The 27,935-nt window shown below is 40.5% G+C and overlaps 1 protein-coding gene across 22 annotated transcripts in view; it reads right to left on the reverse strand.

Moving 5' to 3' along the window:
* Positions 1 to 27,935, reverse strand: part of INPP4A (inositol polyphosphate-4-phosphatase type I A) — a 119,637-nt gene that overhangs the window by 41,691 nt on the left and 50,011 nt on the right. For 12 of the 22 annotated variants that reach the window (XM_066983722.1, XM_066983704.1, XM_066983695.1 and 9 more), the window contains 9 exons: positions 13,214 to 13,277; positions 10,519 to 10,737; positions 9,648 to 9,692; positions 8,000 to 8,118; positions 7,768 to 7,884; positions 6,717 to 6,796; positions 4,094 to 4,247; positions 2,996 to 3,086; positions 2,197 to 2,344 (listed from right to left, as the gene is read on the reverse strand). In XM_066983722.1, coding sequence (XP_066839823.1) covers positions 2,197 to 2,344; positions 2,996 to 3,086; positions 4,094 to 4,247; positions 6,717 to 6,796; positions 7,768 to 7,884; positions 8,000 to 8,118; positions 9,648 to 9,692; positions 10,519 to 10,624 — 860 coding nt within the window. In that variant the 5' untranslated portion in view covers positions 10,625 to 10,737; positions 13,214 to 13,277. The remainder of the gene's footprint in view (positions 1 to 2,196; positions 2,345 to 2,995; positions 3,087 to 4,093; positions 4,248 to 6,716; positions 6,797 to 7,767; positions 7,885 to 7,999; positions 8,119 to 9,647; positions 9,693 to 10,518; positions 10,738 to 13,213; positions 13,278 to 27,935) is intronic. The other 10 variants (XM_066983807.1, XM_066983800.1, XM_066983742.1 and 7 more) reach the window with 1 other exon arrangement.

The raw sequence follows: 27,935 nt of genomic DNA on the forward strand, positions 1-27,935 counted from the left end.
AGTGTTTTTGCAGTTTTCTCAATATCCCTAATCCATAGCACTAATCAATTGTCTATACAAAATTTGAGGCAGCATGTGACAGAATAATTTCTACCTACATTAATTAAGATATATTAGAAGGAGGCAGGTTTCAAAAAAACCCTTCATATTGATTTGCCAACAGGCAACACTGTAAACTATATGTATCAGTGTCTTGGAAAAAGACACTTCTAGTTTCATCCTATAAACTGTTTCTACATGATATACTATTGTAACCACCTTGTCCAGTTCCCTACTCAAAACACAAACAAACAAACAAAACAAACAAACATGCATTTGAGCCCAGGTCTTCCTGAAGTAAATTCACAGCTTAAAACAAGCTTCTTTGTTTACCCTATCAGGCTAAGACAGCACGGGATGTGCATATCATAAGTAATTAGGTAGTCAAAATATCCCCTCATTAGATGTTTCCTTTCAAAGAGCTCTGGACCAGAATGGCTTTATGTAAGTGACAGCAGCTGTGACTATCCAAGGGTATTTTAGAAGTCACCATAATGTTAAGACAGAAGCAGCTGTGCTCATGTAGCTGCTCACCACTTTTCTGGGCTACAGCACAGAAACTGAAGAAAAGAGCACTTGGCCAAATTTGAGATATCCTACTGAATACGAACTGTGACTGTGCTATTTCCCACACTAGAACAAAACAGGGCACTAATTCAACATGGACACAGCAGTAACACACCTTAAAGAAAAACAATTATTCATTGGAAATATAAAAGCACTGACAGAAAAGAATTCTTCATGTCACTGAGGGTCCCCTTGGCTGAAAGGAGAGAAGGAAGTCTTTCTCACTAATTACACAGAAATGGTGTTTACCTTTCAGCCATGCAATTTAGAGCATAAAGAATTATACTAGCAATCACCTGGGCTGTTACTAACCCAGAACTGTATGCAGTATGCATCCATTGATCTCTATATGACTTTAGCGAGAGCCTCTGAGCGATCATATTTTATGGCTAAGACTTCTAGGACCTTCACTGCCCACAGTCTTAAAGGAAGCCACATCTTTTTTTTCCCCATTCTCCCTGAATTCTCTTCTCCTTATCTTCAAGTCCTTAATACACATCTATCACAAATGGTACCTGACGGGTAAGCATGCCAACTGTTTACATGATCTTGACTGAACCTTGCACAGAATAGGTGCTTTTAAATGTACTGCGAGGAAAGCTGTAGAGAACCGAAGTATAAAATAAACAATGAATAACTCGTATCTAAATGTGTAATGGCACATCCCAAGCCCCTTCCACCACCAAGGATGTAGCAGCAGTGCTATGCAAGATACATCATTCTTTCTCTAAAGTCTAAGAACTTAAAAGCCTTAACTTGACTTAACCTGACTACTCTTAAGTAAGTGCAGCCCTCTAAACAACAAAAGGCAATAGCAAGTAAAATCAGTGTGAACTTCAGAAACTCAGTTGTGTTGTGCAGTTTTTCTATACATTACCAAAAAATCACTGCAATGTTCTTTTGAAGTTATCATTTTTGCAAAACATGAAAAATACTTGCAAACGCTGTAGACTGCTTCTGCCTCCTCATATGGATTAACACTTGATTTTCTTTCAGAACATCCCAAGAGGGTTGAAATGTTTTAATATAGGACACTGAGAGCACTGAATAGCTTTATTTTTAGGTATGGTTGGGCTTAATTAGGCCTCTAGGAGAGGGATTCAAACGCAGCCAAAAACACACACCGAAAACTCAGAAATAAGGCTAAAATTCTTTTACCATCCCAATGGAAATCCTGTCTTTTCTAAAGAAGACATACACCGTTCTGTATGACCCTCTGTTTGCAAAGCACAGCCTACAAATGTAGGGAAGTAATACACATAAATGGGTAAGCTGCCTGGAAGAGAGATAACTGCTTCAGAAAGAAGAACAGATAACACCTAAGTGCAGATACTTGCAGTATGATCTTAATTGTTCAGTCTGCCAAGAATTTTCTTCCATTAACACCTCTGTATGTTCATGTTATCATATACTCAAGCCCAAACTCTGTACTTTGACACAAAATCTTGTTCACTGTAACAGCACAGTCAGCAAGTTGCTGCTTGTACTATTTCTCCTTCAGTGCTGCTGAAGCACAGATAAATTCCTTGGTAAGTCAGTAACAGCCACATCACTGCTTTATTACCACATGTGAAACCAGTCCATACTCACCTTGCTGCATCCTCTTCTAGAAGAAGCTTCACGAACTGCCTGGGTATGTGCAGCGACAGCACGCTCTCAGCCATTTGCTCCAAGATTCTCAAGTGGTTTCCATCGGTGGTGGGGAAGCGATACATCCGACAAATGGCGCCACCAAACACTGAAGTAATAAAAGCATGTTATTTAATCAGAGGGTTTGAGTTAAAAGCATACAAAGTCTCTCCTACTATTTTTTTTAGAGAGGCTTTGATTCACTAACATGCTGTAACACACTGCTATAAAAATCCAATTTAACTAGGTAGCCATCTAGCTTCTCCAAACAGGCACATTCTGCAATGATCATTCTTCCAGCATTCACATGAAAAGTCTTGAAATGATTTAAAACACTGGTAAGGAAATAAAACACAGATTCAACTTGTGAACTTTTATTTTCCTCACTTCCTGCACTTTCCTCTCATGTAAGCAGTTGCTGGAAAGCTAATCTTTCTTCAAGATAAAAAATTTAAACAACTGCTCTGCTTCACCCCACCCCAAAAAAATGCTTAGGAGTGGACTAGCAAATTTTATGGAAACTTTTATAGCACAATCAACAATTTAAAAAGTTTGCTTCTGCTGCTTTTACGATACAAAACGATAGCGCAAATGATAAAATAATTTATTCTTGTATGACCCTCAAATAGGCTGCTCAGTCAGCAGCCTGTTCCTATTCAAATGAAACATCTGCTTAAATGCCCTGGGGCCAAAGCAAAGAGCAAGAGCTTAGCTTTTACTGATGCTGAAAGCCTACTTGTTACAGTCCACAGCAGCTTACCAGATTTCAGTAGTGCATCTTTCCGTAATGAAGCATATTTGGATCTGATTCCTAAAGATTCTGTTAAACTTTCGTCAACTGGTAACACGGTCTAAACAAAAACAAAAACAAACAATAAAGAAAAAAGCCTGTGTCAAGGCAACATGAAGTGATGACCCTATTAGACAGACTTAAAGGAAATATTCGACACAAGGCAGGTTTAAAAATAGATATTCCAGATATGTTCACTGCAAAAAAAAAAAAAAAAAAAAAAAAACCTATCGCAGGTTGAAATAATAAATCCACTTAAATGCAACAATTTAAACATTCTTGTTCAATGCTACTGCAGTTTCAAATGCTGTAAAAAATTTCATCTAGTCCTTGAACTACTTAATGTTAGCACAGCTCCAGAGTCCTCAGAGCTACTCAAACATACGCCAGCTGTAGGTTTTTTCTGATATAAAGTGATACTGATACACATTGCAACTGTGATACACAGATATGGCTGCAATTATCACCAGTACATTCAGCACACAAGGTTTACAGAATTAAGCATACGTCTGGGTTGAGAAATCACTATACCTGTTCTAATAAAACTTTTTTTGATCACAAAAAAAAAAAGCAGTATTCAAGTAACCTGTTCAGTTTTATTAAAATCTTTTATGCTACTTTTAAGATACGTTTTTAAAAGGTGCTTGGGAAAATTCTGGAAATTCTGCCTAATGTTCCCTGACCACCCCATACAGCTTTGCTTGATACCACTGTCCAATTCACAGTGTGCAATACCACAGCTTAGTGAAACTGCTTGTGGATGCCTCAGTGTAGCAGGTGTACTAACATACAGTACCACAAGCCTATTCTGATGAAAGGCACTTGAAGCTAAAGCTTAGTTACTGTAAGCTATTTTTTTCCTCTAGATTTTAAACTCCAAACATGAGCAATAAGATCTCTGCCAAATACGAAAGTGCTCCACAGCATTAGGCTGCTCTTCATAGTATTTTGAAATTGGAAAGCACCAATAAATTACAAGGCAAGTTGACAGCACGTCTCAACACAGTTTATTTCAACGCTAGCAATAAATCTTCATCTTTCTGAAGCTGATATAATGGTTATACTCACCCTTCCATTAATTGTATCAGGTGACCTTGTCACTGGAGGCCTTTGGTCAGTTTTTTCCTCCATTTGCCATCCAATAACTGTAATGTTACCTACGCGGTCACTTTCAGCAGACCTGCAACAAACACTCTGCGTTGAAATTTTTTTGGAGGTGGACCTGTTTATCAACAAGGGAACACTTATAAAAGGCTATTAATCTTCAGACTTGATGAACATTTTAAATAGGAAGCTTTTCAATTTAATTTTACATATCCTTACAATAAGCTATTCCAATAGGAAAATGTTCTCGTTCCTTAGGGATACTGTCAGACCTCCTAATTGAAGGCAACCTAAAACCATGAGTGTGTTTCAATACTTTTGTAAAACCAGAAAGGGTTCAAATTTTACAATTAGCTTGTTGTAGTCAAAAAAAATAAAGATCTGAAATTGTGAACATTAACAGAGAGCAGATAATTGGATGCATACCTGCACATGTGTGCCTGTACATCCAAAATCTAATCTTTTAACTCTCAATCAGGAGCCTGCTACTTGCATGCAGCAACTGGTACAGGCTGGTTGTAAATTTTGATAATGCACGGACTAGATAGAAGTAGCACACTGAAAACCCTCCAGTTAAGAGAGACTTGAGTCAAAGCCACCCATTAGGAGTCTGATCACATTTTGTGCTTCTGCAGTTAGGTTATTTAGATTGGGAAAATCAGGGGCCTGACATTCCAGAAAGAAGAGCTGATGCTAGAGAGACGGATCCCAAAAGGAAGTGGTCTAGGGAAGAAGAAGGTGAAGATCCTCAATGGAGGAAAGGTGAGAATGGAGGTGAGGGATTATCCTACAGATCAGGGAGGTGCAAGGACACAAATACCAAGGACAGCCAGGATCCTTAGCCGCTAACAGCTGAGCAGCCGCACAGCATGAACTGACACAACTTTCTGCCCAACCTTCCCAGACCAGCAGCAATCTCCCTGCTGGGAATGGAAGTCAAGACCACATGAGCATATCACAGAGGAGGGAGGAAGTGTGTGTGTGAGACAGAACCCAATAAGGTAAAAGCTCTAACCTTGCTGTTTTTTCAATAAACCCCAGTACCCTCATCTACCACAGCTGCTATTTATTCTGTCTCTCCCACGACACAGAGTAATCTTGGCAGAGATATATGTTATTATTTGAAGATAAGTTCTGAGTGGTATTTTAAGATTGTTGTTTACATTTTGAAATATGCTGGGACAATCAAGACAATAACAACAACAACAACAACAACCACCACCACCCTTGAAAAGACAACACTGGAGAGACAAAAGAAATAAGCACACTGGAAGGCTACAAGAAAAGGTCTAAACATCCAAGTCATGCAGTATGTTTATAAACATTGCTTAGCATCCAGCTTACACATCCGACAGGTAATATGACAATGAAAAGGTATGCATGTATTCACACACTTTGCTCTACTAATCAGAATACACTTGATATCACAAAGGGCATTTATTAAAGCCCACTTTCAACTGTGTCATGAAAGATTAAATCTAATAGAATAATGACATCTATCACACAACCATGAAATTTCAGCTATCGCATTCCTCTTCTTTTTCACCCTCATCTTCACAGTTACGATAAATTATACTATTCCACCCATCATCAGTGTCATACTTTTGGTGTCTTTTCTGACTCACCTCCCTCATCTGCTCCCCCTGTTAAATCATGTATTTATTTTTCTTTACAAAACATTGGAGAGAAAAGCCCAAAATTTTACTTCTCTCTCCTCTTCACGTCAAAAGCTTTGTCCATGGCTTGGTTAGTTGTGTTATGAAGTTTCTGAATGTTTGTCACAGTCACCGTTTCTAGTGCTAATAATGCTGATTTACAAACACATTCTTCTTCAGCCTCTCTGATTATGTTTCTCCCCTTCAAGTGATTTTCCCTTGCCTTCTCCGACAAGAATTCCTGTCCAGCCTTCAACACACATTACTACAATGCACACTTACACTCCAAGGCTCTCTTTTCTTAATCTCACTTTGCTTTCCTCATTCTTCTCCAAGCCTCCACTTAACTTCATCCCACACTGGATTTCATGTGTGCGGTTTAACTCTTCTGATTAGAACTATTACCTTCAGGATGTGTAGCAAACTCACACCCTCTTCTTTTTCATTTCCTACTTTTTATCTATTATTTCTCTTCTATTACCTATTTAAGCCAAAGTGTTCCAAACAGGTAAGGTAAGCCTCTGTTTTGATGGGTTCCAATCTCCCTCCCACAAGCTCTTCACCTATCAGCATAGCTAAAAATGTTCTGTTTTGCCACTCTCCACACACACATACAGAGAGACGATAGGACAAAATTAACAAAAATGCAATTGGTCTTGACAACACTCTTTGACTTGTAGAACTAGAACCAAAGTCTAACACAATTCAGCATGTCTGAAAAGGTCTTGTTCCACAAGTTTTAATTGCCATGTAATATAAAATCTCCCCCTTTTTAATTTTTTTTTTCTTTCCTTAGTAGTGGCCTGGAACTTAAAAACAATAAAATAAACAAAAAAGTCTTCATCCCATCTCATGGACAGCTTTCACTACATCCTAACCAGCTTCCAAAAATTAAGATAGATGATTCCTAAATGGAGGAAAACACTACAAACCTTAGTGTTAAGTGCAACCTGTGATTCTTCTCCTGAAGAAGCTCTTTTACGGTGAACATCCCAGAACCCAACAGATACATCTGGAAAGAAGATGATTACCAAAACTGTAATTATTTACCTTCGCAACAAACAAAGCCTGTGTCCACCAAAGTCCAAAATACAATTTCTATTCTTCCTCAAAGTCTGAGGGGAAAAACCTAATTACATATGCCCATATATAACTAATTAAAACCCTTTAAAAATTAATAAATTTAGTAATTTATTAAAAATATTTTTTCTATCTGAGGATGGTAAGTCCTTTTCTTTCTCAAAGATTTAAGAGAAGGCACCTCAGTATTTAGAAGCTAAGGCCCAGTGATACAGGAACACTGAAAGCAATGACTGAATGGGACTCAGACTGAGTAGGTCAGCACTTCATAGTCCCTCCCTGACCCAGACTTGGCTCCTTGTGAAGAACACACCTTTTCAGGAGGTATTCCTCTTTCCCCACAGCCTCCTCCATGAAGCACTCTACAGAGGAGGACAGCCCGGCTGCCCCTGAGGAAGCTGCGAGAAAGCAGGCAAACGGGGCCTGAATCAGTATGCTGGGCAACAGCCTGAGCACAATCGGCTCGAATGGCCCCCTGATTCTGGTAGTTACGTGGGAGGGCTGGCACTTACATTTTTTTCTGTAAGGCAGCAAATGTTATCCCTGAACAAAATCACTAAGGGATCAGGGCAGGGGAATTTCTGAGAGCAAAGGAAAAACATTCTTCCCCAGAAACTTTTTTGCTGCTCTCTCTGCCTTGCTATCTTACAGAAGAAAATGACTGTGGTTAAACTAAGGGCAATCTTGCTACAGACCAGCCTTATCTGAGAAAACTGGCAGTACTCCCCACTCTGTTAAGTCCACCCTGTGGCATTTGTCCCTCCTTCCCCTACCCATCTTTTCTCTAGGAGGCATGTTGCTATGTCTTTGCTTTTTTCCACAAAACTTCCTAGTTTTATCTCATTGCTTCTCATTTGCTTGCTCCACACTGACTGGGGAGGCAACAGAATGACGAATACTTACTGTTCCCTGAGATCTATCTTTGACGTCATACACGGAGAGTTTGATTTGTGTCATTTGATTGATAAGAGAGTCTTGGAAAAAGGCAATGCTGCTTAGAAATATAGGATTACTTGTTCCCTGTAATCATAAACGAAAGAGGCAGAGAATAACACAAGGTGATGTTTGTTAGGAGGAAATACTTCTTGTGTTAACTTCAATTTTAAATCTAATCCAGCAGTACCTCAACACTTACCTCAATAATTTCTGTCTGTGCATGCTTCGTCCAGAATGCCTGAGGAGGTGTAGTTACACTCACTGCTACAAAACTATTTGGCTTTCGGTCTAGTGATGGAGTTAGCAGCTCACTGCAAGCTTGAGGCATGTAAAAGAGAAATAAATTTAGATCCACAGTTTTTCTCATAATTCTGTAAGACTCTACATTGTTTTAAAAGCATATAATGCGAGCAAGAAAACCATGAAAGGCCTAGGATTCAGTCTACCACTACACCATGAAAGCAGACATCATTCACGTTTGTGCATACAGACAGTAAATACGCCATCAGATCACTCTTGCTCCAAGCTGTACAACTGTACATTAAGCTTGTTCTCTTCCAACACCTGCCTATCCATCCCTCCAGCACAGCTCATTAAAACAGTGTACATGCAGAGAATTTCCACTGGGAATCTCATGAGCATGGCTGTATTTGACCTGAAGTCACACTCCAATAACCCCTTTAACAAACCCTATTTTGCCATGGAGAACCAAAAGGAGTCCTTGAACATTGATCAAGAAGCACTACTATGAGGAGAACTAGCTTGTAATTACAAAAGGACAATAATTTATCTCTTCTAAAATGATACAGAGAGTTTAACTGCTGGGAAGGGACTACAGTGAATAGAAAACAACTATCAGAAATTCCAGTGAATGACTCTACACAACTACATTGCAATTCAGAGCTAAATTCTAGCTAGCTAGATACAAGTAATTACAGCATGGTCTTGCTCTGCTTTAGCTAGATGTGCAAGGTTAATTTTGAATTTACCTGGGCTAGCAAAATGCTTAAATGTACACTGAACAGCTTTGCAGTTCTGTGTATTTTTAAATTTATCTGAAAATATTTAAAAATCCTTATTCAGTTCCAAGGAATTCTAGTTAACATTATTATTCATAGTATTCTTATACACATCTGTGCAATTTATCTAATCTGTGCAAATTATCTAATTTTCATTTCAATCATACTGGTAAGAGCAGAAACTTCCAAACAACTGAACACTATTAGAGCAAGAAAAGCATGCTGCAGTTGAAAATGTGGACTGAATTTTAATGAAAAAAATGTTTCTCACTTATTTTTCAAGTGAGGTGAGTCAATGCACAAGTTTCTTGTCCATACTGAAACATCCCAGAAATTAGGTCACTGAAGCATCTCACATTATCACTTGATAGCAAAGACCACAGGAAAAAAGGTATGTGTGATAGTTGGTAACTCTTACAAAATATTCCGTCTGAAAATGGTGTTTCCACCAAATCTTCAGTTTGCTTGAAGACTTGAACTGTTGATATACTGAGACTGAGGACAGTTTCATAGTATCTTCACATAAACTAAATGTACATTTAAAAATAACATTCACATAGCAAACATTTAGAAGTTTATAGGGCAGATGTTTTAACTGCAGATTTTTAAAAACATCACAAAATCCTTTGGCTGTCTATCAAAAGCTACAGTACAGGCAGCAAGAAAGCTGTACCTCATCTCCATAAGAATCACAGCAAAGATTCAATCCTTACTATATGAAAGGCACTTCAAAATCAAAATTAAAAAAAATAAATCCACATATACTTAATAGCACATATAGTCAAAATTATCAAAAGTCTAAACAATCCTAAAAAACACTAAACATACCTAAACTGAACTCTAATATCGGCTCATCTGGATCTTGAATATTTCCTGTAAACCAAAAAAATTAGCACAAGGTTAGCGAAGCATTGCTCTCATGTGAACCCGTCCTTGAAATTGTAGTTACAGGGGAAGAAATTAGATTTGATAGAAAATATTAACATTCTTAATTCAATGAGCCATGAATATTTAGAATATTCATTAGCTAATCTTTGGTACTTAAAATTTATTTTAAAAACCTGAGATGAACTGATTTTCTAAGATATGTTAAAACAATGACTAAAATATGTAAAACTACACAAGATTATACTGAATATGGGAATACAAAATGCCAAATCTCAGTGGAAAATAAAAGAATTAAAGCCACTTAGTGTCTGAGCCACTATTAGCTCCAAATTATTAAATCAGATATATCTCCTCAGTGATCAGTGAACAGGGAAGAGTTGGAAAGTACCTGTCTCTCTCACTAATCAAATAAAGACTCCAGGGATTACAGTGCTAATTTACTCACCGTAAAAGATGGGGAAGATAAATCTAAGATTCCTGAACTCTCTTGAAAATTATACGCAATGTCAAACTAGGAGGCTGCCAAGACTCTTCCTAGACAACCTTGACATTCTTTTACTGTTTTTTTCCCCGTTGCCTATTTTTCACTGAAAAACATAACTGCACAAAATCTACTTTAATTTCTTTTTTCTTCCCTCTCCAATTTGAGTGTTTTGTCTGCATTAAGAATGACAATTTTAAGACTGTTGAACACTTCAGATAATAAGACACATCTAAATCTTCTAGAAATGGGAATTAAAAAACGGTAATGTTAGTAAAGGGCAGATTCTGAAAGGGGCAATAAAGCAATAGCTGATAAGAAGGTACGTACCTGCGAGAGAAAGGCCTAGCATGTCTGAGGTGACATCAATGGTGGAGGCCCGTTGCACGGTGCGGGACTTTGCACCATGGCGGGGACTGTGTTCTCTTGCTGTCATTTTTTCATGAAGAACCCTTCTTTTCTTGCTGCTTGGCTTTACTGATGTTTGTCTTATGGAGCAGCAGAGTGCAGCAGGTTGTCTCCAAGTGCTATTCCTCTAACATTACCATGCTAAACCATAAAGGGAGAAAAAATGTACACCAGAATTTTAGGCCACGATCAGCTGTTGCTCTTTTTAACAGCAGCAAACTTCCTGCCACAAAATTGCCTCAGGTCACTCAAATAAACCGCTCAAGGCAGATCCAAAGCACAGTAAGTCAATTTTCATGAACCGTACATCTGTAGCATTTTACTGCAACTTGTTGAAGACTGTACCACACGCAAGAAAGGCTCTTCTGTCAGAGAACAGGGGTTGAGAGACTCGTTAACAGACCAGCTGCTCTTCCCCTTTGTCTAAGTTATTAAATCACGCTTAATGAAGCTTCCTGGTTTTCATAATCCCTAGGGAGCACAAGTAAATTTGTCAGATGGGGCCTCCGTCTGCAGAGGTAGGACAACAGATTAGGACAAAGGGACACGGGGTTGGCAGAATGTGGAACAAAAGAGCAGGAAATGTTTTTAGTGTCAGCAAGCTGTGTCTTTCTAGGCTCTATCACCATGAGAAAGGGATATTGAAAACTATAAATAAAACCTTCCGGGTCAGGGTGAGGTTGAAATTCTGGCATGGCAATGTAAAGAAAAAGCAAAATGGGATGACTGCTGATGTGCCATACAGCAGCGTTTGTGCTTTTTGTTCACCCAGTACTCTGTGAACGTACTTGAAAGGTTTTCTTCCTTTCACAATGTCTATAAAGTCAATTATTATGCTAGAAAAGAAACACAGTGCCCACAGAACATTTGATTACGTTGTTAAATTTGGTTAAATGTAGTGCACTTGGTTTCACTGGTAAATTTGTATTTTCCTTCCATCAGCCACGTCAGCGCTGCACTTACGGAACTTTTCTATTCCTTTCACAGTATTTTGACAAAATCCATTCATTTAGAAAGTGACATTAGGAGTAAAATCTGAAAAACTGAAAGGTAGAAATACAATGATTAATGCCCTCAGAGAAGCCCTTTATTCATATTACAAAATATTTGAACCACACTGCATAATGGTAGCATTTTTTTCCTCTTAGGTTGAGGGACCTAACAACGGACAAGATGCATTATATTTAAATAAACCACCTAACTTTTACTTGTGTTTTTAAAAGGCATTTTAAATCTGTCTGAGGGCCACCCAGAGGAATATTCAACCTGCTTAACTCAAAACTCTAAATTTAATGAGCACCTCCCTCTGGAACACTTCAAAATAATCTCCCTCTCTCCACAGGGAATTCAAGTGTCTCCTTAACTAGCTCTGGTTCACTAAACATCTAATATTTAGATGCAAGTTAAGTACCAAAGACTACTGAATTGAGCACAGTCCTGGCCATCTACATGAGATTAGGAATGGGATTTGAAATGGGCAACTAATTCTAAGGAGGAAGGAATTTGGGCCATGTCCAGCAGATGGGCCAGTCTATTGCCCCTTAGAACTAGTAATTTCCTTCAGTGATTCAATTCACAACTGAATACTGTCGTACTCAATACAGTACTAAATCATTAATAGGATGTCATAAACTAATTCCAAGTAGAAAAAAAAAAGGAAACTGTTGAGTGGAAGAAGCAGAAATTGAGAACTCTGAACATCCCATCTCCAAAAGCTTTGAAACTCTAACAGCATGCAAAATGACAGCCAAAAATTGGAGCAGGTAGTTTTCCAGTTCTTGCGGAATCACAGAATAGTCGAGGTTGGAATCACAGAGGTTGGAAGGAACCTCTGGAGTTCATCTAGCCCAAACCCTCTGCTCAAACGAAGTGTCACCTAGAGCAAGTTGCTCAGGACTGCCTCCAGCTGAGTTGTGGACAAGAATGGAGACTCCACAACCTCTCTGGGCAACCTGGTTGTTCCCATGTCTGATTACTGACAGTAAAAAAGCTTTTTATCTTTTCTTTTAACATTTAAGTGGTAAAGTGGCTAGAGAACCACCAGTCTTTCTGCAATAGTATTGAATGTCCTAAGATTTGGTCAAATAAAACTTCCATCAGAACTCTTTGCCAGTTTACAAGTCCCTCACAATTCTATTCTTTTTCCTTCTTTCAGCAATACATTTTTCTTGGTTTGTTCTTTATGTAATGTAATGTTAACGGTTTGTAAGTACATTAAACCTAAGTGCCTAATGAAACAGAACAGCTACAAAATGTGGTTGCAGAGATTTAGGCAGGATGCCATAGTCCCTTCCCCCAAATCCTACAAATACCCTATTAGACAATAACTAACATGTTCTCATAGCTAAGAATCAAACAGCAGATAGGTGAAAGAGTCTACTTTTTTTTTTAAATCAGAATCTCTGTAATTGCTGACATCCTTAAAAAGGGTCAATCTTTCAAAAGTTAAAATAGGGATAGATTTTTTTTTAAACTATTTCTATCTAAATATTACTGAGAATAATATTCCAAGCCTAAGTCCTCAACTGTTCCTTTACATTGCAATATTAATTTATCACCTATGATAATATGATAAATTCTTAATTTACTGGCAATAGCTTACAATAATCTTACTTACAAGAGGGCTCTTTTCCTCATGTGCGGAGGGATTTTGCATGTCATAACATCGGTTAAGTCCACATCTGGAAATGAACAAAACAATCAGTATAAATAATCATCTTTTATACAGTGTAAATCACTGCCAACAGAAAAGTATCCTTCTTAGATTAACTGTAAGTTTCACTTCTGATTACTAGATCTTGCATTACAATCTACTGAAAACTAAGAGGCAAATAAAGAAGAGTACAATCCTCTGATGAACCTGACCCACTACTGGTGATAGCAATAGCCAGACAGAGCAGGAACACAAAGAAATAAGCTTATGCTGAAAAGGACTGACTTCAGGTCAGAATTTGGTGAGTGGGTGCAATGGCTGTAAGAAACATACATTAAAATGTTTACAGAAAGGCCTGGTGCTATAAGAAAAAGGATTGTAGATGATACACATTGAGAATGAAAAGCTTCTATAATGAAAAAGTTACTATACTTGCTTTTCTATAAGTTAAACTTCCCAATTTATATTGTTTGGAAGAGTTATAAGAGTTAAAACATCACAAGGAAAGATCATGCAAAGTAGTCAAAACACGGAAAATCAAAATATTGGGACGTAGGGCTGTTTCTCCATTTGGTGAAATTACGTGAGGTAGGCTTCCATGAACAGCTAGCAATAGGCATACAGGAAAAGTGAATTATTTATAAATATACTACAGGTTACCTGAAGGTTTGCATTTGCTAAATGTACCATCTAATTCAAGTACATTTACATGAACAGGATATGCCTTTTAAGACCTCACATGTATGGCATACAAACAAAAGAGATGAGGGAGTCGAGGCTCAGCTTTCGGATTTCATCGCCAGCCCTACCAATAACCCAGGATTGATTAAGAAAACAGGTCTGAGCTCTTATCATCACTTACAGAAAGGGTTTCATCTCACCTAACTTCATTCGTGTAGGAGGCAAGTAGCTGATCTCACCTCATTGCCCAGGTTCTCTACGTAATCAATGGTGAGACACAGGCACCTCCAGAAAATGATTCACCATTTCCCAGGGTAGGTGGGATGAATCACCCCATGAAGATACCTCTCTCTCGCTCTCATTTTAGAAACAATTTAGATGACTAGTTTGGGCCTGACACTGCAGCTGGGCAAACTGAATCCCTCCCCCAGTTGTGCTAGCTCAGGCAGGGATGACTTCCTCCCATTCACTGCATGGCCTGACAGACCCAAACAATAGCTGCTCCTGGATTGCAACCATTTCTACCATTGCAACTTTATGATCATGTTTTTGATGGAAATTGGTGGAGGCGTGATTCCTCCTGAATTAAAGGTAGTACAAACACACCTGGCAGTTTCCTGAGACGGCACCTAAGACGGGTATCACTCCTGTCCCAAAGGGCAACGTAATTCAGTCATCATGTCCAGGCAAATCTCATCTGGAACACGGCATGACACACCTACACATAGCCTTTGGCTTTGCCCTTACTAATACTGCGAACAGTGGATGTTGCTGATAAATCTTCAGGAGGAGCATAACAGAGAAATGGAAAATGTGGCAGCTCATTTAATGCTTTGAAAAAAGGTCTGGGGATGAAATCCTGCTGACAGTTTACCATCATCTCCAAGGTGGAGTGAAAAAGAGTAATTGTGGGTACTTAACAAACTGTTTTACTGCTCTCTGTACTGCCAGGCCCACTCTCTGGACCTTACAAATTAGGGTTGCTGCTCCTCAACAATCCGCTCTGAAACATCAAAAGGGCACCTCCAGCCAACTGGCCTCTTCAGGTAACATCATAGTAAAAAGTCTCCTGTGCTCAGGTTGAAAATATTTTAGCAATACAGTGAGTGATCAAAAAAGTGGAAATGAATACTGCCTGAAAAACACTACATTGAATCTGCAACGTAGCCAGGTTTTCAATTAGCATCTTATTAACTGTATCATCATGGACAAAACAAAGGAAAGGATGAAATACCAGACACTAAGTTATGACTACATTTCCTTGCATGTAACAGCACCATCTCCAGTATGCTTATCAGATACTTTTTTTTCTTCCTTTTTAACTCCAATTACTGAAAACCTCAGTATTTAAATGAGATTTGCCACGCTGTCTCAGGACCAATCTTCCAGCAGTTCCAGCATCCCATCTCCGGTAGCCATTTCAAAGGAGGGTGCAAGGAACCTTACTGACCCTGCCTCAGGGTCTGAGGTGAAGGTCTGGACCAAGCCCATCACTCAGGGCTGCAGAGGCAGCCCAAGAGCAGCACGCCAGCTCAAGGTCTGCAGCTCCAGCAAAAGCCTCCTAAGACCGACACCGATTAACTGCTGTTTTTTGCAGTCTCATGAGCACTTTGCTCTTCTGTCTTTTTTAACAGCACACTGAATGTCCTGAATCTGGTGCAGGTCACACAACAAAAGGAAAAATCGGAGGCATGAGCTTGATACCTGGAGTCAGATTTTTCCTTCCAGCCAAGCCCATGGGAGCAACAACACAGAGGATATCGATGCTAGTAAGGATGGGATCTGTAGAATGAAGCAGCTGGTGCAAGAAGCTGATATCCACCCAGTGCACACCTCAAGGTGATACTTAGTACTATGGTCCAGAGCTAATTTGGCTCTGGGGAATGAACACACATTAAACAGTGTGCCCTCTCCAACTTAGCTTCAGGCAAGAAGCCTGATTCGTGTGCTCCAAGATACGAACAAAAAATGCAGTGACTGGGGATGATCGCAAGATTTACTTCCGAAATGGACTCCTAATCTGAAACAAAATGCGGAGATGGATGCAGCCATAAGACCAGCTATGGCTCATTTATTTGTCCTACCAGCAGCCTCCCATGAGTTGCAAATGCTCCAGCTGTTGCCATTGACCAAATATAAACTATTTCAACGCCAACTGCAGATCTATGGGTTGACAAATTTCACTCCCCTTCGCTCCCTCGGTGACCCTGGACATCCCCTTTACCAGGCCACCTGGGAAGGCGGAAAGAAGCAAGCGGTGCCAGCACCCAGTGTGAACCTTTGCCTCCCACCGAGATTACCTCCCCAACCAAAACATCCTCAGCAGGTGCTAGTCCGTCAGCCCCACAGAGAGGCTGCCTTCCCCCCTCAGTCGGCTCCTTAAGTCTAGCTTCCCCTCCTGAGACGGCTCAATGTTTCCTCCTCTCACTGACCAGAAACCCCACTATCAGGAACAGAAAACAAGTTTGCCCTGAATGGTGTCTCTTGTCCTCCGGAAGCCCTCCTGAGGACTCTGATCAAGGGGGTGACCTCAGCAAGAACAGGGAAACATCCTCCACAAGAAAAAGAAATCAACTGCTGCAAGACACAATGAACGTAGCTGTGCAGCATGGAAATCCCCAAAAGCGACCTTTCGGTGATATTTAGATAAAATGCCTGTTCAGCAGCAGGAAGTAGCTTGCTTTCTCTTTGTTTTCCCTTCCACCCTCTCCCACTTACTTACACAAATCTAAGTCACACTCTTTCTTCTTGATCGTTCACCCCCACCACAAAGTCATGAGAAGCTTCAGCAAACCCAATTAATCTAAAAACCTGATTTTCTCTCCTCAATCTATTTAGGTACTTCTAATAGAAAAGTGCAATTTAGGCCGCTTAGTTCTTTGTGCAAATGAAGACCGTTTGTCTATATCCACAACCGAAACACAATTAACATTCTTCCTAGCTTAATGAGATACCGTTTTATTTTTTCTTGCGCTCACAACGCTTCTATTTCTTCAGTACTCCTTCTGCGAGCGCAAGATTATGCACACCCCCATGTGAAAGAGAGCATCCGTAAGGTGCAGGTTTGCTAACTGAAAAAGAAAAAGCACAGCTCTTTTTCGCTTTGCAGATTTCTTATCATGTTGAACACGGCACAACGCCATGGAAAACGACGAGCCTTGCTACAGAGCAGCTTCAAGTCCAGCCCTCTCAGCCTCCTCCACTGTTTTACCAACAGCTTACGGATGGTCTTTTCTCTAGGTTAATCTTTAGGCTCTTCACGAGAAATATACAGGGTATGTTACAGTAAAGCTTCCTGTGCACGGGATGACTTCTTTCCATACCACCTGGGCCTCTCACACTGCCCACGCAGACACGGAAGAAGCCCACGAGACTGGCGAATGACATATTCACTGTTGAGGAGTTTGGACGGGGAACAAACGGCTGAATGTGCCGGTCCTTTGGGCACCCTCCTAAAGCCTCCTTCTTCTGAAGCCACCTTTCACCATAACCTGATGCTCACAGAGCAGAAACAGTGTAGTAATGGCTGGCAAAGCAGAGAGCTAAACCTCCTCCTCCAAGGTCCTCCTGCTGCAGGAAAGGGGTGGGGGAGAAGGGAGGAACGGGAGAAAAAAAAAAAAAAAGTAAAAAAATCTGGCAGTTTATGGCCTGGAGATGAACCAGATACACCCTTACATTTGCTGCAGCGTTCATTACAGCTGTTGATTACAGATGGCTGGCTCTCTTCTCCGACACGACGGGTGGCAATGAAATATCCCCCATCACACAGGCAGTGAGAGGCTGTGGGACCACAGAAAACACAGAGGAATAAAAGCACGCGAACTGCATGTGCAGTGGGAAGTTTTGGTTCAAATCTGATTACAACAGAAAGCCCAGGGAACTATCTGAACTGTCTGCCTGCGATACTTATCCACTTCACAGACTAACGTAGCACTACTTAAAGGCAGTTTATTCTGGTCAAAACAACCCGGGAATCACTGACGAGCTACTGTTAGCGCTGTCCTCTGTGTGCCTGGGTCAGATCTCACATTCTGCTCGGAAACCACTGGGTTGTGTTCAGCTTCAGCTGTGCTCCGGGGTCACAGACTAAACATTAGTTTACTTTCTTGACTCTGAATTTTCCCAGATGGAAAAAAATGCTCCATTAGGTCACAAACACACCAGAAAATCTCCCAAGCACTCTTCATTTTCATGTGGCATTCATCTGACATGCTCTGCTTCCTACACTTACCATTTGAAACGTTCATATAAATTAAAAATACCAAAGAGAAGCAGAGGGCAAGCCAGAAACGTACAGATTATTTCTCTAACATATGTGGCTTTCAATAAGACATAATTAATTGACTCAGGAAATGAAACAATCAGTGTCATGTATTTAGAAAGTTTGAAATAAATGCTAGTGTGGGAGTAATATTGCACAAAGGTTATTACCAGCAGTGATGCAGCATAGCAAAACTGCTGCAACTAACACAAATCTGTCAATGCGTATCTCCATCAACATTTGGTTTGTACTTCTAAACTGGGTGTGTGTGTGTACTTCTGATACATCTTTTTTCTTATATTGTGCATGCCTAGTCTGTGCCTATTGGCAATGATTTTGTATGTCTTTTCTAACAAAATAATTCTTGTTTGGTTCCAGATATCTGTTTCCGTTGTGCTGCTTTCATTCGTGCTTCCTGGAAAACAAAGAGATTTGTTTGTTTACCCCAATCTCTCCAAATCAGTGGGGGAGAGGGCTGTTGTGGGCCAAAATGCTGACTGCAAGGCTCTTCCCTCGACTCACTTCTGCAGTCACGTAAACAGCCCCCCCTTCCCAAGCGGTGGGATGCTGGCGGTTTGAAGCGTAAAGCATCCAGCCCCACACAATCCAACAACAGTCTACACTTCCCACCACTGTTCTCATTTCAACGCCTCGCTGGGACAGCTGTCAGGGTGAAAGGAATCCTTTTTCACTCCAGTCCTACCCTGTGGGTTAAAAGTAAGACGACCCTGTAAGATAAAAGGTGTGCGTGCGTATGTGTGCAACTGCTGCTTCGGTGTCTTGCCAGTTTCTTATTTGCCAGTGTCTTATTTTCCCTGAAAATCTATTTAGACAGCATGCAGAGACCCCAGCTTATTGGCACTGTCAGAGACCAAATTCATCCAGAAAATCCTGTCAGGATTCTTAGGAGCTGGGCCAAAGACCCCCAAGATTTGGTTTGCTTTCTTGTCCAAGTTGTGAGGAGAAACTGTGGAGAAGGCAGCCAGCACGTCTGCCTCAGTTGCTGCTCTGTAGAGCTGAAGAAAGCTGTGCTCTGAGGGGAAATCCAAGCACAGCGTGGAAATGCTGTGGGATGAAATGACATGGAAAGGGCACAGTAGTTCTCCTGGCCATTGTCCTTTCCATGAAAAAAAAAACAAACGAGACAAAGCATAAGTGAAAATACAGGGGCCCCTATCATACTCCTCTGGCCCTGGCTGAGCTACAGCCTTTAGGGCCTCCAGAAAGGAACCAGAAGCTACTGGTATATCACAGAAAGGTTTGGGTGGAAAGGGGCCGTAAAGATCACCCAATTCCAACCCCCCCTGCATGGGCAGGGACACCTCCCACCAGATCAGGCTGCCCAAAGCCCCACCCAGCCTGGCCTTGAACACCTCCAGGGATGGGGCACCCACAGCTTCTCTGGGCAGCTGTGAGGTGAGGAGATAACAGCCAGAAGGGAGGACAGCCGGTAGGTCTGAGGAAAGGTGGAGAGCTGAGTTGTTTCTCGAGAAGTGGTAGGGCTTGGGACTAATGGAGCAAAACGCAGAGCTCATCACTTGTTGGCTATGCTGCAAGACAGGGACAACTAACGGGACCGTGTTATCCTCTGCCTTCAGTGCCCAATGCAATGGGGGTGCTCTGGGGCAGACGATGCAGATGTGCTGCCCCAGCTGCCCCCCGCATCCTGTGCCTCCCTCCCTCCCACACGCCCGCACTCACGCCACCACCCGCCCGTCCTCCCTGCCCCGCACAGCGCCGTCACAGCAGCTGCACTCTCATGAAGAGCAATGAGAAGGGGAAGTGGGAAAGGAGGCGACGGGGGCTGAGACACAGCAGTTTGTCCAACTGCTTTCTGCTAGATAGGCAAGGAACAGCTGCAGACATCTCTCTTTCAGAAAAGGAAGCCACGATTTCATTTTCCATCAAACCCTGACCACGTTAAGAAGCAGCTTTTCAGAAGTCGCAGGATGTCACCACTTGCCCACTCCAGGTCACAAGCAAAGACACTATGAGGATTTTCAGAAAAGTCAAAATAACAAAAAACAAACAAACAAACAAAAAAACACGTTAAGACCGTAACTTCAGAGCAACAAACCTTTCTACACTTCAACAGCAATAGTTTCATTTTAGCAACTGCGTTGGTAGGAATTGTCAGCAGCGGACAGAAAGACTACAAGCTAGAAAGAAGAAAACAGAAATAGGAAGATACAAGCAAGGCCTACTGAAACAGTTCATAGAAATCAGGAACACAAATTTGCTGACCAACGTATTTGCCTATATATTTTTAACACTCAGATTTTAAGAGAAAGTACGTTTCACCACATTTGCAAAAATCAATGTCCCTAGCAAGAACGAACTGAACTGCTGCCACCAGGACCTGACCGTCATTTACTGAATGGGTTCTTAACTTCCAGCAGAGCTACTGAAAAACAACTCTCTGGAAAAGATTACATGTATTGACAGACTTGGGCGGTTTTTAAAACACACCGGAAAAATATTTGGAATATACTGAAATCTGCCTTACTTGATTGATGAACTAAAAAGGCCTAAATGAGTAACACAAACTAGATTAAAGTATGTGACCTACAAAAAAAAATAGACCACAAGTGGCTTGTGTGTCCTTGAAGTAAACTTACTTATAGAAATCAGACCAAATATCACTGAAATATTTCTACATATTTAACTACAAATAATTCTCCAATGTAAGTTCAGCAGCTTTCTAGTAGAATATCATATTTCAACAATTGTCCCCAGCTTGTGAAAATTTGCATGAGGTTTTTTAGCTTTGAATATCAGCCTTAGTGAAATACTGTATTCGCTCTTGAGGTGTGATGAGCTGTTACAAAAAATACATATCTTGCAGGGGACATTGTGATGCCAGCTCTAAGACAGAAAAGACAAAGTTTGAAAAGAGTAATTAGAAGCATTCCTACTATTCTGATCAGTTTAATGTGTAAAATAAACAAGCATAGAAACACTCATGGACAAACAAAACTGTTGTGGGCTCTTCACAGGTTCATGTCTCCTCACCCCAATACAGTACAGATGAAAGCAGTCTGTCCAACACGTGAAGGTAGCAAGGATTTGTGTAGCTGCAGTATGTGTTGTGCAACATTTTCTTTGTCCTGCTCCAACAATATTCTTTTCTTTCACTCCCATCCACTAACAGACCAAATGTAATAAACATTCAGTCACAAATTCAGAGAAAACTTCAGCCTCCTACAGGCTATGGCCATAGATTTTGCATTTCCGGAATCCAGTTTTTTTAAAAACTATTTTCAAATACTTGTATCCTTAATCTACTGGCTTATTTTCAGCAATTGCTAATGATCAGTCTTTAGAATTGACGTAATTTTGAGGGCTACAGAAGTTTATTTGAAAAAATAACAACTGCAGCAGGGATGCTAGCAACGACCATAAAAGATACAAACGCTATGCAAGGACAAAGGGCAAATATTAGTGCCGAGTTCCTTGCAGCACTCAGTACTCAAAAATACGAGCTTAAATGTCATGGTTTTGTCAATTCTCCAAGCGCTAGCATTCCTTATAAAAGTGGTGTGTTGCTGCAGGCCAAGTTTATCAGGATCTCACTTCTTCTAAAGCACATTTCTCACGGATGCAGAAAAGCCTGGAAATGCAAAGGATGCATCGCAAATTATTTGCTTTTCTTAAAGTTCATGAATAAGTCACTCTCACGACTGATGTACTTGACTTTTTTTTTTATATGCTGAAGGCTAGCAGCAGTGACGCCAGCTTCTCCTGCTACCTCCTGGCGCCTCAGTATTCCTGCCTTCCTCCCACCACACCTTCTCAGGAATTCATACGCAAGCTGCCAACCCCAGCAGTCAAATCTCCAAGGCAAGGCAGCAGGGATGGTGCTTCTGCCCACAGCTCCTTGCCTCGCTCCTCCGGCCTAGCTGAGAGCAGGTATCTGCATTTCGGCTCTGCTGGATCACAGCCTGCCACCTAATCAAAACTGCTTTCAGCAACGGGTTAAACTAAGAGACTAGAGGGACTACCCGCTGGCACAAGAGCAGGACCAAGAGCTGAATATGAAAATTGGCTCAGAGCAAAAGGTTAATGAAGCCTGCGGCCCCCTCTGAGAGTGGGCAGTGACAGACACTGAGGCAAACCCCACAACGGGCAGGGCTGGGATCTTGTGAGGCGCCTCCCAGACTGGGGTGAGGTGCACCCCAGGAGTCAGCACCCCAAACTACGACCACATTTATTGGTCACTGGTAGGGCAACAACTCAGTGTTGCCCTGCACTTGGCAGCACCGTTATCCTGTAGCCCTGTGGTAGCCTACACCAACACCAGTGACTGGCCCTGAGCTTTGCAGGGGTTGCAAGGCCGGACTGAGGCTTCTCAGGTTTGCCTTATCTGAACTTTTCTTGACCTGCCCGCAACTTTATTTTAACTCGGTTCAGCTCTAACAACCTTTTTTCTTGATTGCCCAGATGTCTGTGACTAATTGTTTTTACTTCTGTTTATTTTTGCGTGGTACCATCATGATTTTACAACTCTAAAACAATGATGTGGCGTAGAAAAATACAGGCCTGGTACGATAACAGAGGTCTTGAGAAGCAGAGATGGAGGATGCAGCAGGGAGGAGAACAAGAGATTGGGCACAGACTATAGACACTGGAGGCATCGTGTCTGTAGATGGCTCACCCATGGTCACCTAAAGAAATATAGACGTGAGGATGGCCAAAACTGCTTTTAGGGGTCATAAACAGAAGAAAGAAATAGTATCCTGTGTGTGAAGAGTACCACACATGCCAAATTCGGATGTAATGTGTTACTGCAAACCAGTGGAGAAAGAGGCAAGTTTGAAAGCTTGTTAGCAAACATGAAAAATGACCCCAGGTGGATCCTAGAGCGAAGAAGAAGAAACCCTCAACACAAACATCATTTTCCTCCCAGTGAAGGACTTCAGATGCTGACAGCTTGCTGAAACACCCCCATCCCCACCAGCAAAATGAAACCACCAACCTTAGGATCCAGAGGAGCAGGGGAAGGGTGAGCATTACAGCAGGAAAAAGAGGTAGGCACTGCACGCGCCCAATCGTTTTAATTGCATTAAGTATTTCTTTTCCTGTAATTATTGGATCTGGACAAAGAATGATTCCTGAATTAGACTACAAAGATTTTATTTATATCAACAACAACAGCTTCTTGGCATTAGATATAAAGTGATTCATCTTTGCCCATAAAAAGAGATTTTATTGTAGCAGCACAGATGTAGAATTTAATGTCATTCTTCACCATTTACCTGCACCAGCAGATGCTCCTGTCATCCTGTATTTCTGGAGAGAAATCTTTAAACAGCTGGGAGCACTAATTTTACTAAGTTTCCAGCTTTTTGAGTCCTGCAGATCTCATATCTGTAGCTTCTTTTAGAGAGTCCTTATGGACTAACAATGCAAGAATGAGAGAGAGAGAGAGAGAGAAATAACATTGTCAGGATAGTTTGTGGTCGCTGGGATCCATGCTCCAAGCACAATCTATTTGTTTCCACTAAAAACAAAAAATGATTGCCCACTTGCAGTGGTATCACTGTGAATTATAACGTGCCTTTCTTTTCTGTCTTTTCTGATTTGAAAGTTCCATGAAAATTTTCCAGTGGAAGAACATTTCAGTATCAGCTAATTTAAAGCTACTGATTGTAGGCTTGCTTTCCTTAGTCACTTTTCATGGGCTTATTTGCATAGCTGATGGACAATGTAAAACCACTGACTTAAACGTTATAAGAACCAAACCAGCTGTGACTGTCAGGACTAATCTTTGTTTTTCCATTTTACATTGCTTCCATCTGCTCAGGACTACACAAATTATTCACCTAACATTCTACATTTTTCCATGTTTGGTCTTAATCTAGAAGAAAATTTGTATTCGGGAAGTGTGAGCATAAGCCTTTCTGGGCGTTTTCTAGTAGTGAAAAATGGAAGCCTAATAATACCTCTTTATCCAATTAAGAAAAAAAAAAAGTCATTTTTTTCCAACAAAGAAAATAAAACCAAACTGTAACTGAAATCCTACATGGCAAATAGTTCTTTGTAAGGTATGCACTTAGAAAAAGCAAACAAACAAGCAACTCACTAACAACAATGAAAGTGAGTTAAAAAAAAATCAGAGTCTGGCATTACCTACAGCGAATGAAGCCAGGCACCTCTGGCTGAAATGCGTGAGACCAGCACTTGACCTGTGCCCAGCACGTCTTTTAATACCGAACCTGTAACTGTACCAAACCCCTATGAAAATTCAGGCTACCCATGGGTGATGCAGAAACATTGGTATCAGTGTGCATTCAACAAATGTCAGCTCTTTGTTAACTTTTCCACTCTGAAAAGCCCTGAGGCTAAGTACAGGAGGGATGGCTCTGCGATATTGAAGACACAGATTTTAAAGACAACTCCACAGACAACGAGCTACAGAATTGCAGCATTATCTCGTCTGTGAAACGCAGAGCTAGACAACCTTCAGGGATGCAACCTCCATTCACAATAAAGTCACAACAATATTGTTCTCTATGCTTCTGCTGTACTATAAATTTTTTAATGATCTAAGCCCCACTCACAGTGTAGCTAATTCGATTGATTGGTACCCTGAAGTCCAATCTTACAAGTCGATCAGTGTTTTCAGAAGTCTATACGGGGGAGAAGGTATAAAAGTTTGACAGTACAGTCAAGTAGAAGATGCAAACGTAAGATATTTACTAAGATTTCATTTTTTAAAACACAATGACCACTACACAAATGGGCAGTTTCGTGTGCAGCTAAACTGGTGTAACAGGAAACATCACAAAACTGCAGCTATATTTGCCTTTTCTATCTGGGAGCGGACAATGGTGGCACCAAGACAACCAGCGTAAAGCACGTTCTATTTTCCTTCCCAGTGACACCCACAAGTCACTCCTGCATAAGTGACAATAAAGTTTGCACAGACTTATCTACATGGATTTTCCCAATCTAATCAGTCATATTAGAAAAGGACTCTTTATTCTGCCAAGATTACAGATCAGACTGCAGGAGTCAATAGTTTAAAATCCACGATTTTCTTCCCGGTTCTGGGACAGCTGTGACTGTGTGGTAATTGCTGCATCTGCTTTTCAAGCACCTTTACAACCACAATCTTTTCAGCTTTCACATTCAGATTTTCCTTTTTTGATCACGAGTATGGAAAGTGACCTCAGGACAGAATACACCTTATGCTTTTTGGGCTATATGATTTCAAAGCCAGAACGTTAAGTTACAATATGCCGGTGTCATCTCACTAGTGATGGATGCAGCTGGTCATAGACTAGTCAGTGATGCTCCTATTTAGTGCACTTATTTTGTCTACTCCAATAAAAGACATCTTGTATTGGATGCCAAGTACTTACTGGTACTTACTGGTGCTTCTGGGAAAAGAGAAAAAGCACAGTTTTTAAACAAGACCCAATGGGGAAATTACAAGCTGCTTTTACTTTAAGTCTTGAAGAAAAATCATTAGAATTTTTTTTGTCTGTGCTGTCTCTTCCCTTCACTGCAGAACAAGATATCCAAGCTCTCAATTACAGATAATCTGGAGTACCACCAAATCCATTTCTCCATAAAGCTGAATAAATACCAACAAACTTGCACGGCAAAATACAATCACTTGAGCTCACTTGCTCAAAGCTCTGGGTGGCTGTTTTATCCACAACCACTGCTCCCAACAGTGCCTTCTTGAAAAATCTGGAAAAAATAATCAATTTTTCCTCTTTCCACACAAATACTATCTGAAAGATATTATATTCCTACTTTCCTTCTCAAAGAAATAAAAGGCTGGGTGGCGATGCTATTTGACTTTATCACTTAACCCAGCAGTGCAAATGGGTTAACACACGTAACCCATTGTTCATCTTCGTATGAAGCGCACCAACAGGCACCATACAAAACAAAGCTGATTTGTCATATATATCAATTCAAAATAGAAAAGGGTTTTCTTCCTGTTACAGTATATGGATTTCAAAGTTGATTCATAGAGAAATAGCAGGGAAAAAAACATAAAATACTAAAGCTTGCAATTCAGAAACGAAATGCTACCTTCCTAGCTACACATGTGAAATGTTTACAAAAGATACTCTTTTAGAATTTCTCTTCAACCATCTTTTTAGCATACTGTTAAAGACATCACACTTGAACACTAGCAAAGAACTCACTTGTTTGAGAGTGCATCAGTTGATCTAGAATACCTCATATTACTTCCTACCCCTAACCTCTGATTTCTCTTTTCCTTAGTTCTTATTTCTACAGCCTACAAACTATGAAACAGCAACGAGCAAAAGCAGCAGAAACATTTTTTCCACTAACAATGAAAGCATCAAAATCACTTGGATTGATAACTGCAATTCTGTACCAAGCTTAAACCACCGCAGACTGGAATGTGAAAATACTAACAGCTCTTCTGCTAAAATGTTGAAGAACCATCAAGAGAAAAAAAAAATACACACATATATATAGCACGAACCAAACTAAACTACTTATGTACATGCATAATTAGAAAGCAAGAAATCCCTCTCCCAATGAGTAACAGTGGATAGAATTACATTAAAAATTGGCTCTTGCTGCAGGACATGGTATCAAGCCAAACTGAATGGAGTCTGATTATTTACCATCTTTTCTGCATTCCTATTACAAAGAGACCATTACCGTGATATCTGAATGATTAACTTGCCACAATTTTAGCTTTGTTTTTACCAGTCTTCTTCTCTTTCCTAAAGCTGTTACTTTATTTTTGTAAGGAAACTTTATTTTTGTAAGGAAGGTGTTAGTTTTTTTTTTTTTTTTTTTTTTTTGCTTTCCTAAAGACTATGCAGATTCTTCATAGTAAAATCATAGAGTTCCTGTATTAACCTGGGCTCATGCATTAAAAGAAACAGAATACAGGGAATCCCATTTTCTATGCAAGGAATAAAGGTGTTGAAAAATATTTCAGAAGTGTTTTCCTTTAGGTTCTGTGTCAGTTTAGCTAGAAATTCCCCCTGAAGACAATATCTTTACTCCACATCTTAATGCCCAGTGAAGACCACCAAAAAGAAGAAAATCAACAAAAGGTGTCTCACAGTGGTTGCTTTCTCTCCCACCACCCATAAAAATCAGTGCTGGTGCCTTGGTTCAAACAGGTTTAGCTTCTAAAGCCAGACCTTGTTCATTTAGTGCTCATCACCTTCACTGAAGACTAAGGTACCTGTCCGTATTAACATGCACGTCTATCAAATGGAGCCTGTGTCACCTTGTGGGATGGCATTAATGAACATGAGAGTGTCAGCTGAAAAACAAGAAAAACACCTCAAGATGGAGATTTCTACATTTCTGGAGCGAAGCTCCCAACTGAAGTGGTGGAAACCCCGCTAACCAAGGATGTTTACAGGACTTTCTACCAAGCCTATAGGTTTACACAGCTGGAGCTTTCTCCACACAACCGGTGTCTTTCCACACAAATATTCTACTTGGCAGCTGCCTGGGACAATTCCCAACATCACCTTATCAAAATCACAGCACATCTGACTAAAGGAAAGTCACCAAAGAGAACGTGTACAGTCACAGTGAAAACGCCTCCTTTCAGAAGCACAAGATCGATGTTCAAATGTTCCACTGAAAATAGCTTGGTGTTAACAGCTGAGCAGTGCTTTCTTATTCTTTGTCTTTGTTTGCTCAAGTTAACCTGGGCAAAAAGTCAACAAGAAAGTACAATTTCAGACAGCGTACTTTTAAAATTCATTCAAAGACACTTACGCT

This window comes from Anser cygnoides, chromosome 1 (assembly GCF_040182565.1).
Source record: "Anser cygnoides isolate HZ-2024a breed goose chromosome 1, Taihu_goose_T2T_genome, whole genome shotgun sequence".
Taxonomy (NCBI): Eukaryota; Metazoa; Chordata; class Aves; order Anseriformes; family Anatidae; genus Anser; species Anser cygnoides.